General features: G+C 30.3%; 1 protein-coding gene across 3 annotated transcripts in view; it reads left to right on the top strand.

Annotated features, from left to right (window-relative positions):
- The window catches only part of LOC123013991 (RNA pseudouridylate synthase domain-containing protein 2-like), a 344356-nt gene that overhangs the window by 256890 nt on the left and 72335 nt on the right, over positions 1–15131 (top strand). For all 3 annotated transcript variants that reach the window (XM_044412876.1, XM_044412877.1, XM_044412878.1), the window contains one exon: positions 11605–11694. In XM_044412876.1, the coding sequence (XP_044268811.1) occupies positions 11605–11694 (90 nt within the window). The remainder of the gene's footprint in view (positions 1–11604; positions 11695–15131) is intronic.

The following is a 15131-nucleotide window of genomic DNA, read 5'->3' as shown; positions in this document are numbered from 1 at the left end:
TTCAAGATGGCGGCACTTTCGGTTATACCGGAAGTCGGTCTCAACTTTCTTATTTTAAATGGAAAGGTATATTTTTTACTGCGTTTTTGGATTAATCGGGTTATTTTAAGGGAGTTTTCATCAGCTTTCCCTATACCTAAATTTAGCCGTTTTTGAAATATTTGGAGTTTTTCAAAAATTTTTGGATTTTCACCGTCCACTTTAAAAACCGTTACCTTTGCCATTTTTTAAGATTTTAAATTCGTTTTTTTGCCGTTTGAAAGAGAAATCTTAGATCCTTTTTCTGGTGTTTTCAAATTTTGAAAAAAAAAAACATATCCCAAAATTTTAAGGTTACTTTTGTAATAATTCAAGTAGTCATAACTCAATATTTTCAAAAGAAATACCCCAATTTTTATTTAACTAAATAGAAGAGAATTTAATTGTGCATTGATCTGTATTAACATTCCCTATACCTAAATTTAATAATTTTCAGGTTATGGGCTTTTTTTTTAATACTACAGAAAATTTATTACTATCCACACCCGTTTTCACATAGTTTGCTATGGAAATCAAAAATGTCAAAATTTTCTCTAAACAAACGTCAACAGTAAATTACTATTTGACAAATAGTGCCAAAATATGGAGAATCAAAGTTATGCAAACTTAATTATTATTGATAGGTTCTACCATGCGATCATTATTTAAAGCTAACAAGTGAGATAAATTTATTTTTGTTTAATGAACGACATCATAATTTTGTTACATTCTCCTTAAATACAAAATAAATTAATTAAATCTAAGTTTGAATAGCTTTGACTCTCCATATTTTGACACTATTTGTCAAATAATAAGTCACTGTCGACGTTTATTGAGAAACAATTTTGACATTTTTAATTTCCATAGCAAACTATACGAAAACGGATGTGGCTAGTAATAGATTTTCGGCAGTCTTAAAACAAAAAGTCAMCATAACTTAAAAATTATTWAATTTAGGTATAGGGAATGTTAATACAGATCGATGCAGAATTAAATTCTCTTCCACTTAGTAAAATAAAARTTGAGGTATTTCATTTGRAAAAATTAAGTTATGGGTATTTGAATTATTACAAAAGTAATCTTAAAATTTTAGGGATTGTTAATTTTTTTTTCAAAACTTGAAAACACCAGAAGAAAGGTCTAAACTTTCTTTTTCAAACGCCAAAAAGACGAATTCAAAATTTAAAAAAATAGCAGAGTTACTGATTTTTAAAGTGAAAGGTGCAGATCCAAAAATTTTTGAAAAACTCCAAATATTTCAAGCTCCCTTAAAATAACCCAGTTAATCCAAAAACGCACTAAAAAATATACCTTTCCATTAAAAATAAGAAACAAAAAAAAAATTTCATTTAGGAGGACTAAATGGTTTATGGCTATGTACCAATTCTCAAATAAATACGATTGTTCCAACGGCCAATAGTTCTAAAGTGGGATTTAGACGGAACACCCTGTATATGCCAAGACATATCACACTATTTTGAGTATTGGTCACGTTTACATCACCACATGAAATTTCAATATTTTCAGTTTTTTTCTGATAATTGTGGATTCTTATAATATTGTTTTTTTTATGATAAAGATATAGATCTCTTTCATTGAAAAACTGAGAAACCTTACCCAATATATCTGAACATTTTTTGACTAAAGTTCGAGTATTTTTATCTTTAGCTATCAGGGATAGTTTACACCTGTATCTTCCTGAAGATTATTTAATTAAACCGAAATTAGTCCAGTTTGGCTTTTTATTTTATCCCGGTTGGGTCGACTTTGATTTTAATTTACACCTCAACAATGTTAATGACATTCTACCTACCTACATTTTACCTGGTTTTAGTAATTTTGTACTATAAAAATAATTTTTTTCTTCATAATTTGCACTTAAACTCTAAGTGAGCTTTTATTCGCAAGAATAAGATTCAGGAAAGGTAATTCTTATTCTTTCTACTTATAAATTTTAACTCATTGACTTCGTCTAAATTGGAACTGAATCTTTGGCTATGCTTTCTGCATGTAGAACAAGCTCGCATCGAATTTCAATTATATTAAATTGCTGATTTGGTTTCCCATTCGTTCCATACAACCGTTCTTATCGCTATGAACACAACTTCACGGTACACCTGATGATTTATTCGGATATATTTTTATTATAAGCTGAAATTATTATTTATTTATTATTACTAATGTAATGTGCCGATTACTAACCTTTTAAAGGTTAGGAAACACATCATTAAATCCCATGACCACTATCATTATATCCTTTGGGCGGTAATGTGCAGGTTGGTCAACGTTAAGATTACAAAAATACCTCGAATTTTATCTTTCAAATTGTCAAGTTACGCATAATATTTTACTAAATTAGTATTCAATTGCTTCTGTAGCAGTTTCCCTTACTTCTGGGGGAGTACACTGCTCCATTTCAACAATTTTAATATTCGATTCACACATTATTTCAATCTTTTCTTTGACATTTCTGAAATGTCAAAAATCATATGCAATTTGGACGGCCTACCACATTTGGACCTTAACTTTGTTAGAGTTTCATATTCAAATTTTTGACTAAAAATGATGTGATTGTGAATAAACTAACAAACAAAACTCGGTGGTAATAGCATTACTCCTTGTGCTTTATCCGATCTCGAGGCTGGCGCCTCGCGATCGTATGATGAGCAATGAACACTCGGGTAATGCCATATTTACCACCTCGTTTGTAATGTACTATTTCTATCAACAATAATTGTCAATTGAAAATGAATACAAAACTCAACATAAACTTCAGTGCCAAATGATTTGTTTTTTGCAAAATATACTACTATTAACCATGGTTAATAAAGAACTGGTTGCGCCGTAACTTTCTGAGTAGTGGGGGTACCGCCATATTGATACGTCATCCAGTATGCCAGAGTGTTTTTTTCGATTTTTTTTTATAAAAAAGACATTGTGGTGCTAGTGAAAATACAAAACAGCCAAAGACAAATTTGAGTGTAGTTTAGTTTTTAGTTTAATTGAAGTAATAGTTGCGTGAACTATAATCAAGTACACAGTAAGTTTTCCCTAATTAGTCACTTATATTTGTAATTATTGACTATTTCTGACTTTAGATGACTGGAACTATATGCAGTGTGGCAATTTGCAAAAGCAACGCTCCAAAAGCTAAGAGAGGAGGCGAGAAAATTAAGTTTTTCTCTTTCCCAAAAAATCCGGGAATTCGCAAAGAATGGGTTAGGAGATGTCATAGAAAGGATAAATGGACCCAAGAAACAAAAGGATCTGCAGCAAGCACTTCACTGATGATGATTATCAGGACAACTGTTTGGCATTTCTCAATACGAAACGTCAGATTATTTTTTATAGATTTAAAGTAATTTTAAGCTTTGTTGAGTCCAATTCGAAAAATAAAATGTTGTACTCAACTCGTTTGAATGTAAATCGGACGCTTTATTCCACCTTGTGGATGATAAACCACTCGTTACGCTCGTGGTTTAATAACCCACTCGGTGAAATAATCCATCCGATTTGCACTCAAACTCGTCGAATAAATAACTATATTTTCTTTTTTTACAATCCGCCGTATTACGGTTAAGTTTTATAAAAACAATTAATCGCTTTTAACCCTACTTTCCTCAGAAACGATTGTTGTAAGGATTATTGGCATGGGTTTAAATTGGGATTAAAAGCGAGTAATTTGTTATAAAACTCAGCCTAAGGATACCAACATTTATGCCTGTGCAAAACAATTTGCACAGAAAAATTGTTTATTGAAGAAAATATTAAAATTTTCGTATTTAAATACATGCGATTCAAATGATCATACACGGTGACGTCATCGCGCGCTGTTTGCTGTTTGGCTAAAAGTTACGGCGCAACCAGTTCTTTATTAACCATGACTATTAACATTGTAACTTTGGCAGAAATACAATTATTCTTTTACATTTACTCAAAGTATGTAGGTAAGTCGAAAAAAAAATGTTACTTGAGCGAATCATTTTTTACCAACCTTGAAATTCTATTAAGCAATAGATTGTTCAATGAGTTTAGTTTATTATAGTTTTTAAAATACCCTAAATCAGGCCAGTTTGGTTAGGGACAAGTTAACGAGATCAAAAACATTTAAAATTCAAAACAATACGACAAAGTTTTCAGTGTATTAAGTTCCACTGAACAAAATTACTACTACTACTATTACTATTATCCTAGAGTCAATATTATTAGTCCAACAGTATGTAAAGCGTATACCCTAATTGTCTGATTTTTTAATGAAACTACATGCCCTCACACTAGGTCCTTGGAGAGCGGCTTTTTAGAATTACAAAGAATTCTTATGCCGCCGCCTGACTCGACGTTGTTTTTTTTTAAGTGGATTCTCGCTGAGGACGGCATTTTCTGTAATTGCTTAATTGCTCAAGTAGGTACACAACGAAAGGTTGTTACTAGTGCTATGCTGTACAATTTGGCCGGCCAAACCGGCCATACAATTTAACCAGGTTAATTAGTTCATCAGCCAACTAGTTAATCCAAATTAACCGGTTAAATCAATTAACTGGTTAATCGGTTAAACAGTAAGTTTATATTTTCCCATATGTATATAAAGTAGAAGTTATTATTTAATCATATATTTATAATACATATATGTACGTTAATATAATATTTATTAGGTGTTTTAATATAAAGTAATTATTTAATATGTATAGTTATTATAAAGGGCTGTTTAAAAAATGCCGCATTAAAACTATGGTACGCCGTCTAGAAGCATTTGGTGAGTGAGGGAGAAATATATCTAAAAAATTCTTGATGTTAAATTTGCACGTGGATAAAGGTTTATTTTGTGGTAAATCCGGCAACTGCGTGTATCTACCTTGAGAAAATCAGGAGAGTTGCCTTGGAATAATTCAATTCTTGAATTCATTGTTACCTTTAAACGTTGCCGCATCGATTTTTGCATAATTATCGATAATTTAGAAGAGATAAATCACATTGAATGTTAGAAACCACAGACATTGCGTTAAAGATTGTTAATCTACCTTCCATTCTGTATATTTTAATTGCATTTTGAGTGTTATTTAGTAATAATAGATTCTTACACAAAACCCCCACTGTGCAGAAAAATAAAACCAAGAATTTCTTAAATATTTTTCCCTCACTCACCAAATACTTATAGACACCGTACCATTTTTTTAAGTTATAGTGCGGCATTTTTTAAAGACCCTGTATAATTGAATCATGAAAAAATACTTATATAAATATTATATTAATGTTAATATGTTAAAAATATACAAGGTGATTCACGAGAAATAATGAGCCTGACAAAATTCTCGATGCAACCACCATTACTCTTCGCAAGCTATTTTGCGACAACTGTAATGTTACCATTTTTTTAAGTTATAGTGCGGCATTTTTAAAGACCCTGTATAATTGAATCATGAAAAAATACTTATAATATAAATATTATATTAATGTTAATATGTTAAAAATATACAAGGTGATTCACGAGAAATAATGACCCTGACAAAATTCTCGATGCAACCACCATTACTCTTCGCAAGCTATTTTGCGACAACTGTAATGTTAGTTGCATCTAAAATTTGGTCAGGCTCATTATTCCTCGTGAATCACCCTGTACCGGGTGCGGCATTCGTTACGCCCAAAAAGAAAATCCCCACTTATAATTAAATAAAATTATTGAATTTTTTCACATTTACCTGATCATTAGTAAGGTACATTCTCTAATTTTTTGGTAATTTTTCATTCACAAACAAAGCCAAAAAAAATAAAAAGTAATTTTCTCCCAAAAAGTTTAATTCTAATTTTTATACTGACCTACGCAAATTCACTTCCTACAATTGTTTACAAAATCAGAAAAAAAATAACAATTAGATTTTGAATTAAACGCAATTTTCCATCTCAACTTTGAAAATCATTTTTATTTATAACCTGCTACTTGTGCCATCGTAAATTTAGGTGACAATGAGGAACTACAATTGGGGTAAGATTCCAAGGTTTACAATAAAAAGAGCCTTTAAAGCGGTCGACTACCAATAAATGATTCTTTTGTTGGAAAATTATACCATTTTGTCATAAATCACGGGTCTGGTTTGCGTTTAAATAACTAACCAAGTTAAAATTTGAAATTGCGATATCAAAGTTTGTTGCGCTAACAGGTACAGTTTTATTTAGTGTAAAAACTTTATAGGTAAATTAACAGAAAGAATTCATAAAACATACAAAACTGGTACGGACTGATTTATTATCAAAAAAAAATTAGAAAAATTCTCAAATTATACCCTATCAATAATTAGTTAGGTATATGAAATATCGCCAATTTTAATTAATTAGCAATCGCGATTTATCAATGGGCGTAACCGATGCCACACCCGGTATAATGTAATAATAATTTCTTCTTTATATATGGAAAAATGTGAATTAACTGTTTAACCAATTAATCATTTAACTGGTTAATTAGTTAACCGTTTAACTAGTTTCCAATTAACTAGTTAATTGATTTAACCGGTTAATTTGGTTTAACTAGTTGGCTGATGAACTAATTAACCTCGTTAAATTTTTTGGCCGGTTTGTTCGCACTAGTTTTTAAGTTTTTACATTCACAAAAACTGTTTTCTTTCCGGAAAGTGAATATAAAGAGACCAAAGATTATACATTAAAGGACAATTTGAAGTGATTTTGCGTTTTAAGCGAAGTTTAAAAGTAAAGTTCTGTTATTAAAATTTTTCAGATCAGTTTTTTTGTATCGGGAAAATTGGATAGGCATATGTAAATGTTTTTTTTCACTACTAGCTGTAAAAAATACCATTGTTTAGTTTGTCGAGAGGTTGTGAAGTTGTTTTTCTGTCTTAGTAGTCAATAATTATTTTCATTAAGGACCATGGGCGATAATAATTACCCATTGTGGGTAATTGCCGATGTTGTAGGGTATTACATTGATACAAATATTTCTAGAATCTTATTATTGAGATCTATTACCATCACAAGTACTAATGGAAGTATTTCTAGTTTAAATTAATGCAAAATTAAATAAAAAACTTCGATTTTCTCATTAAAAACATCACAATAACCCCAACTCTAAAATACTTCTGTCTACGTCCAAACTGTTAAAAACAACAAATGGGTTTGTTTTATGTTAAAATAGTGAGGTAGTGAGGCAAATTTTAACACTTTCAATTTTTTGCAGTTTCTTTGTTGTTTCAAGAAATATTTCATATTATGAAGTTAGAAAATTCTTTTAGAATTGCAGAAGTACAAAAATGACATAATCTCATCTACGATAAGAAGAAAAAAATAAATTAGGAAAACTGATTCTCTGAAAATTAAATGAAAACAAAAATTTTGCTGGACGTAACTATTAATTTGACTTAATATATTTATTTATAATGACTGTATAAAACTTTAAAAAGAATAGAAGCTCAAGCGTTAAAAATTTGATTTGTAACAAACTTACTCCTAGAATGTTTTAAACATCCCGTACATCATCGTCTGATCGTCTGTTTTAGAAAAACTGCTATCTTTACACCAATTGTACTATCTTACACCTCCTTAAAGCCACTTTTTTTTGTTCTATAATAACAAGTGTAGGATTCACTTTTCGAACTATGTATTTTTTCACTTTCTGACAAATTACATTACATTCTGACATTACATATTACAACATTATGTAGAAGGTTTTTCAGAATCAACATCGACATACATCTATATTTAGTCACAATCCGTAATGTTGTTAGTGTTACTACAGCGTACATAATTCTTTTCCTACGACCATGTAGCATTTACGAAACTATAGCTCATAACGCACAATTACATATGCGCGAAAATTGGCAATATCGTTCAAGGTCAAAAACCTGTGCGATTTGTTTTCGCGCTGTGTGTCAGAAATCTAACGCACAATTCACACTCGAATGTTTTGTATTTTTTCATTCAACGTATTTTTTTGTATCCATTATGAAAAATAAATCGTTATGAGAAAAAATATGTTCGTAAGAAAAAAATATTTATGGTCATAGGAAAAATAATGTAGGTACAAAACTTGCAGGAAAGTGTCTAACGCACTCGCGGGATTGCCTGCACTCGGCTAACGCCTCCTGCGCAACTTTCCCGCTTCTGCGTTATTTATCACTTTCCTTGTTCGTTATGTACTACACGATTTTGTTTAATTAAAAAACAGTGCTACAAAATGCAACTTTGTAACACTGTTTTTGGTAACTGTTTATCTAGTACTTTTACCCTCACTGAGTCATTTTTGAGTGAGAGAATTTTACAGACACTTATGTTGTTTGAGCGATTTGTGTGTCTAAATAAAAAATTTTGTATACGCTGCCGCAAACAGCTGTTTTAGGGACTGATTTGAGTCCCTAAAATGAGTCTTTTCCGGACTCTATAAAATAGTACGCAAAACGGTTATTTCAGGTACTATTACAGTGATGGACAGTGAATTTCGTTCACCAAATTTCCGTGAATTCACACAAATTCACTGTAGTCTTTGCTTTATTGTCATGATAACTGATTAACTGACATTCAAATACGTATTGTCAAATTTAATCAAATTCGAACATGCCAGCAGTAAGTAATTTATTTTTGTTTAATGAACGACATCATAATTTTGTTACACTCTCCATAAATACAAAATAAATTAATTAAATCTAAGTTTGAGTAGCTTTGACTCTCCATATTTTGGCACTATTTGTCAAATAATAAGTCACTGTCGACGTTTATTGAGAAACAATTTTGACATTTTTGATTTCCATAGCAAACTTACGAAAACGTAATAGATTTTCGGCAGTCTTAACAGAAAGTCACCATAACTTAAAAATTATTAAATTTAGGTATAGGGAATGTTAATACATGCAGAATTAAATTCTCTTTATTTAGTAAAATAAAAATTGGGGTATTTCATTTGGAAAATTTGAGTAGTTATGGGTATTTGAATTATTACAAAAGTAACCTTAAAATTTTAGGGTTTGTTTTTTTTTTAAATTTGTAAACACCGGAAGAAAGATCTAAACTTACTCTTTCAAACGCCAAAAAAAACAAATTTTAAGTTTAAAAAAATAGCAGAGTTACCGATTTTTAAAGTGGATGGTGCAGATACAAAATTTTTTGAAAAACTCCTATTATTTCAAAAACGGCTAAATTTAAGTATAGAGAAAGCTGATGAAAACTCCCTTTGAATGACCCGATTAATCTAAAAACGCAATAAAAAATATAGCTTTCCATTTAAAATGAGAAAGTTGAGACCGACTTCCGGTATAACCGGAAGTGCCGTCATCTTGAAAATATTTTCATTTAGGAGGACTTAATGCATTATGGCTATGTACCAATTTATGATAATAATGATTATTCGAACCCCCAATACTTTTAATGTGGGGTTTAGACGGAACAGCCTGTATGTTTTGTACAATTATGTAGTAAAGGTACAAAAATTTTCGGAATAAAAGCCACAAATAACATTGAACAGATTTACAATTTAGGATACAGCTTCCTTGTTTCCTCTTCTAAAATAGCCTATAGCTATTTCCAACAGAAAAAATAGCGTCAAGGTGCAAAATGTAAACTCTCATAACTTCGAACTTTTTATAGATAAATTTTTTCTATGTTCCTGGGTTACTTATATGATGGCATTTTTCTCTGGGGCGCGAGCTCTGGCGCACCGTGTATGTACCCTCATTGGAGGGTGTGTGTAACACTTGTTTTTTAATGTTCCGTTTTTGTAGTTACAAATTTAAGCAGGTGATAGAATATTCAATTTTAAGATAAAAGTTTCCTATGAAGATGTGTCGAAAAATATTAAAAAAGCGAGCTACATCTCCTAAAAGGGGTACATTTTTTCATGAATTTATTCCAATATTTCAACAATCATTGTAGATAAAATTTCACAATTTGATACAACTGATAACCTTTATACACCCAAACAAATTCAAAGATAAAATGTCGAAATTTTTACTCAGGGGCCTACTATATTGGGGGGGTTTAGGGTAAAAGTACCCTAAATAGTTTGGTTGTTGCCACTTTCAGTCACACAATTTTTAATTTCATAGTTTTTCACAAAAAATAGGTCTCTTGCGTTTTTTCAATACAATTTATCGTTTGTAAATCAGTTTACAATATGTGTTACAGACCATAAAAAAAATAAAAATAAATAATTAAATTCCGTTTAAGACGCCCGTGATTAAAAAATTTATTTAAAATTTTGACTTCGTTCAAGTGTTTTAAGGATATCAGCTATTCCAACTTTTGTAATTTTATCTATTCTGCAATAGTGGAAAAACCCCATTAAAAAACGCATTTTTTTCAGGGGATGTAGCTCGCTTACATGTTCATAGGAAACTTTTGTCTTAAAATTGAATATTCTATCACCTGTTTCAATTTGTAACAATAAAAACGGAACATCCTGTATAATAATTTAATATCAGTTGCATTTTTATTTCAATAGTATACCATCAAAATTAATTTCCAAACCACAAACAGCAAGGTTATCAGTCTCGCAGTATCTCAAAGTTCGGGTAACCCTTTATGCTCCCAAACGAATTCACGAACTTTGTTAACATGGTTAAGTCTATATCTGATAACAGCCAAATTTAAATTCCAGTTAGCGTAATAATTGTTTAAATAGATGCCTACTTTTATTATTATTATTAAAATTGATAAGTAGGTACTTATATTATGGAAAAATACATGTGTTATTACCATTTGTTAGTTTATCTTCTTCTTTCTTCAACTTTGTTTTAAATTTATAACATTAATTGGTTGAAATTTATTAAAAAGAATTCTTAATGTGATAAAACATACAGTTAGTCCTTGCGTAGCGTTCCTCTCTGGTTCAATACAATACGGTCTGCTTGAAGCTCAAAAAAGCTCCAAATTTACATTAAATTATCAGAAAGTGACAATGCGCCTGTACTTTCCATATTTGTTTTTGTTTTAAATTTTCTGAAGTTGTCACCTAAGTATTACGTGATGTTTATATTATTATGCAAAGTCTGTAATATAAAATTAACTTAAATTTAAACGCAGGCAGAGCATGTTTTTGGTCACGTGTTTCCCTTTCCTTATTTATTTTACATTATTATGTAAAATTTATGTTAAAATTATTTAGTTTAATGCTATTTCGTTTACCGCTCTGTCATCAAGGACATCCTGAGCGCTAAATGAAATCTTAAATCTCTACAAATTTTTTGTAAAAATTTTGGAACTAATTTTTTTTCCACATTCCTTATTAATTTCCTACAAAGAAATAAAAACCGTTTTCAAAACTTACTTTTGACAAGATTTTTTTGTTTGAATGGTAACTTAATGGTATTTAAAAAATTACCTACAAGCCGATCTGGTACGAGTATGTGTCTCAATGTGTGACCAAATACATACGCGCATAATATAAGTATTAATGATTTTCGACAATAATGAAATTATTCCAGTTCTTTCACCAACAAAACTATTTCACTCAATTTTTGTAGGGTTCATTAAATTTGATGCGAGTGTAAATTAAGCTTCAAAGTATAAACGTTCTTTTGTGAAAGAAGCTTTTAGGATTTTCGTTTCCTGTTAGCAATTAAACGTTCTTAATTATGTTTCTTGGTTTTGCAGATATGCGGAGGTGAAAAGGACAAGGGCAAATTGACAGGAACTGAAAAGAGAAAAGCAGACGACGGAGAACCTAACAAAGACCTTAAAAAGGTAAGCATTTTAATAAACCCGCATTGTTTATTTTCCAAATTGGCAAGAACGAGTTAGTTACTGTCCTGATACGGTTGGGATACCTACCACAATCTGTGCATCGGTTATAGATATATATATAAAACTCACTGAAAGGAAGTAGTAGCTCTTTATTGTTAATAATAAATGCTGGAAAATTTTATTTAAAGAATTATCTGCCTCTCACTGGTTTGGATTTATATACATACAGGGTGTCCCAGCGATTTGAAAAAGTATATTAGTAACCGTTAAAGGGTAAAATTAAAAAAAAATAATACATATTACATTGATAGATACTAATCTAGTCTATCGCTTAAAATTATTTTCCACTGTACAGCGTTTTTTAAATGAAACACTATATGTTTCTTAGGGTTTTTGGATGTAGATTTTTATGACAATGTTTTTGAGCTAAACTTTTATTGGTCGATTTTTCTTTGTTTTAAAAAAAAGACGTTTTTTTTGACGAAAACACGCACTTTTTAAAAATCTATTACACAAAAACTAAGACATTTAGAAATATTGTTTTACTACCGCAAGGAAGAAGGTACAAGGTATAAGATTGTAACATTTTTTTAGTGTGTTGCATTCGCAAAGATAAAAAAAATGAATGCGTTTGTTAAAAGTTCAATAACTTAAAAAATTGAAATGGAACACCCTATTTATTGTTTTTTACATTTGAAAGATTATGAAATTGTCCTTCTAAAATTATTTACTTTTAGGTGTTTTTTTGATCAATAACTAAAAAGATATTTAACGTTAAACATAAAAAAAAATAATTACTATTGTTTCAGTAGCCAGAAAGTGCACAGTTGCACAAGAGATGGAAGAAATCTCACTTAATCACATTTATGTTAAACAGAATCCATTATTCTTTATTTTTACAATAAAATAATTCGAATTTCAATATTTATAACGACTTTTACAATCTCTGGATAAATCAACGGATAAATAATCCGTGGTGGAATTACTACGGTTGCTATAGTAGCAACAATGCTAAGATATTGATAGGCATTGTTGCTACAATTAATATTGAATGTTAAATATCTTTTCATTTATCAATTGTAGACATTCAAAGTTTTTTTTTAGATAGACAATTTATCAATCTATTAGATACAAAAATAAAAAATAGGGTGTTCCATCTAAATTTTTTAAGTTATTTAACTTTTAACAAACTTCTTAATTTATTAATCTTTACAAATGCAAAACCCTAAAAAATTGCTACAGTTTTAAATTCTGTACTTTCTTCTTTGCAGAGGTAAGAAAAAATTTGTTCTAGCTGTCTTATTGTTTGTGTAATAAATTTTTAAAACGTGCATGTTTTTGTCAAAAAGAACGTCTTATTCCTAAAACTAAGCGAAATCGACTAATAAAAATTTAGCGTAAAAACATTGTTTTAAAAGGCTACATCCAAAAATACAAAGAAACATACGGTGTTTCATTTAAAAAAAAACACAAGTTTGTATCGTAACTTATTTTTGGGACATGCTGTAGGGTTGAAAATAATTTTAGGTGATGTACTAGATTAGTATTTATCAATGTCCTATACAATTTTTTTTTTAATTTTACCATTTAAAGGTCACTAATGTACTTTTTCAATTCGCTGAGACAGCCTGTATATTATATCGAGAGACCAAAATAATTTGTAATCGAGTTATGCTTGGATCCGAAAACGTATGTCTGTGAAACGTCAAATAAAATGATAAGTGGAAAGGTAAAATGGCATAATCAAAAAGATGGTGATTTTATTTGATGATTTTATTTTATTTTATTTGATGATTTTTTGTTATTATATGTCGGCGACTAGTTCCAGCCCATTTTACCGTTTTAACTTTCGACTTGTCATTTAATTTGACGTTTCACGTGCAGTTATAATAGTTCGAAAACAGACATACGTTTACGGATTCAAAGATGGCTCGATTACAAATATTTTTGTAATTGTAATTTTGTCGTCCTAGTTACATAGTTCTTCAGTGTATTTCTGTACTCACATAATAAGGTAGAATTTTTTTCCCCCTTCGTTGATTTCTGGGACATCTGTATCAATTTTCCATATCCTGTGATGTTGTATACTGGTGTGTCTGGTCCACTCCAAATTCATTTAGGCCATGAGCAATCAGACGAATAGGCAAACACGTCGCATGCCTGTTACGTGATTAAAACAGAACTGTAGGGTCCCAGCCCAGAACCTCCAATAAAGGGTGATTGAATTTGACTCCAATACGCCGCCCAGCAAACCTAGTTAGATGTCACGTCGAGCTACATATGTGGTGTTATTTATTGTAACGATTATTTTTATGGTGATTTAGACAAATTGTTTGACTTTATCTTTGTAAGATCGATGTAAAACTTCCCGAATTCACAACGGCTTTGACTGCTGTAAATTTTCCAACATTTTGCGCGCATGAAACCTTGTATACGCATCTGAATCACGCACAGTCTTAATTTTGTTAGTTCTCGAACATAATCCACAGTAACTTGCACATTTTTCACTTAGAGTAGTACAAATTAACTAATAGAACATTAGGTGATTTTGTATCCCAAAGATATTCTCTAGAGTACGCTTAAGATAGCCTGGGTTTTTTTTTTAATTTACTAAATCCTTTTCCACATTCATCGACGAATCTGACCAAATTTTTCAAAGAGTAATACAATACATATTTATATTATTTATTTATTATTTATTTTTTTAGGTATCTCAAATGAGAAAAGATGTGATAAAGAATTATTGTAGCAAATAAGTCTCGCAACTTTTGCATTGTGTTTTTATTTAAATCCACTCATGTAAGTACATTACATCACGCTGCGTGCAGTCATAACGAAACTGTCACTTCTTTGAAACGTTGTATTTTAATTTATCAAACAAAATTAAATCTTTCGCAGATTTTTTTTTAAGACAACAGATGGCGGTTTCTCAATTTTTTGATATTTTAAAGAAGGAAGTTTTTTAAGGATTTTCTGAAAAAAATTAGGACTATATTGCTACGTGCAGTCACAAACAGACCTAACAATTTCAACACTATTTGTTGTTCTGCTTAACAATATATCGCATCGTATGATGCGCAACTTACAGTAGTCCATATTTAAGTTGCAAAAATTGAAGGGTTTGGAAAGAGACCGAAATGATAGCCCTCTTCTCACTTCTTTCCTCGTTTAGACGAAACAGGATGAATCTTTTATTTTTTGTAATGCTAAATGCGATTTTGATACTGTTTTAATTTTATTGGAGGATTTTTGAAAAAATCGCACTTAAAATTTTAAAAATGGCCCGTTGGACTGTTTTTGAGTATTATTATTCGCACTTTTATATTCAGAGAAAAGACAGAAAAGTGGATAGTTTCTATTTTTCCATCCACAATCATTCAATTTGGAGTATCAGAAAGCTAAATTTGGATTAGAATGTTAAAACGTTAAACATGACA

This window comes from Tribolium madens, unplaced genomic scaffold (genome assembly GCF_015345945.1).
Source record: "Tribolium madens isolate multiple individuals breed KSU strain unplaced genomic scaffold, Tmad_KSU_1.1 Scaffold_96;HRSCAF=242;Tcas5.2_LG5, whole genome shotgun sequence".
NCBI lineage: Eukaryota > Metazoa > Arthropoda > Insecta > Coleoptera > Tenebrionidae > Tribolium > Tribolium madens.
The sequence above is the reverse complement of the archived record's forward strand: the minus strand, read 5'-3'. Positions and strand labels throughout refer to the sequence as shown.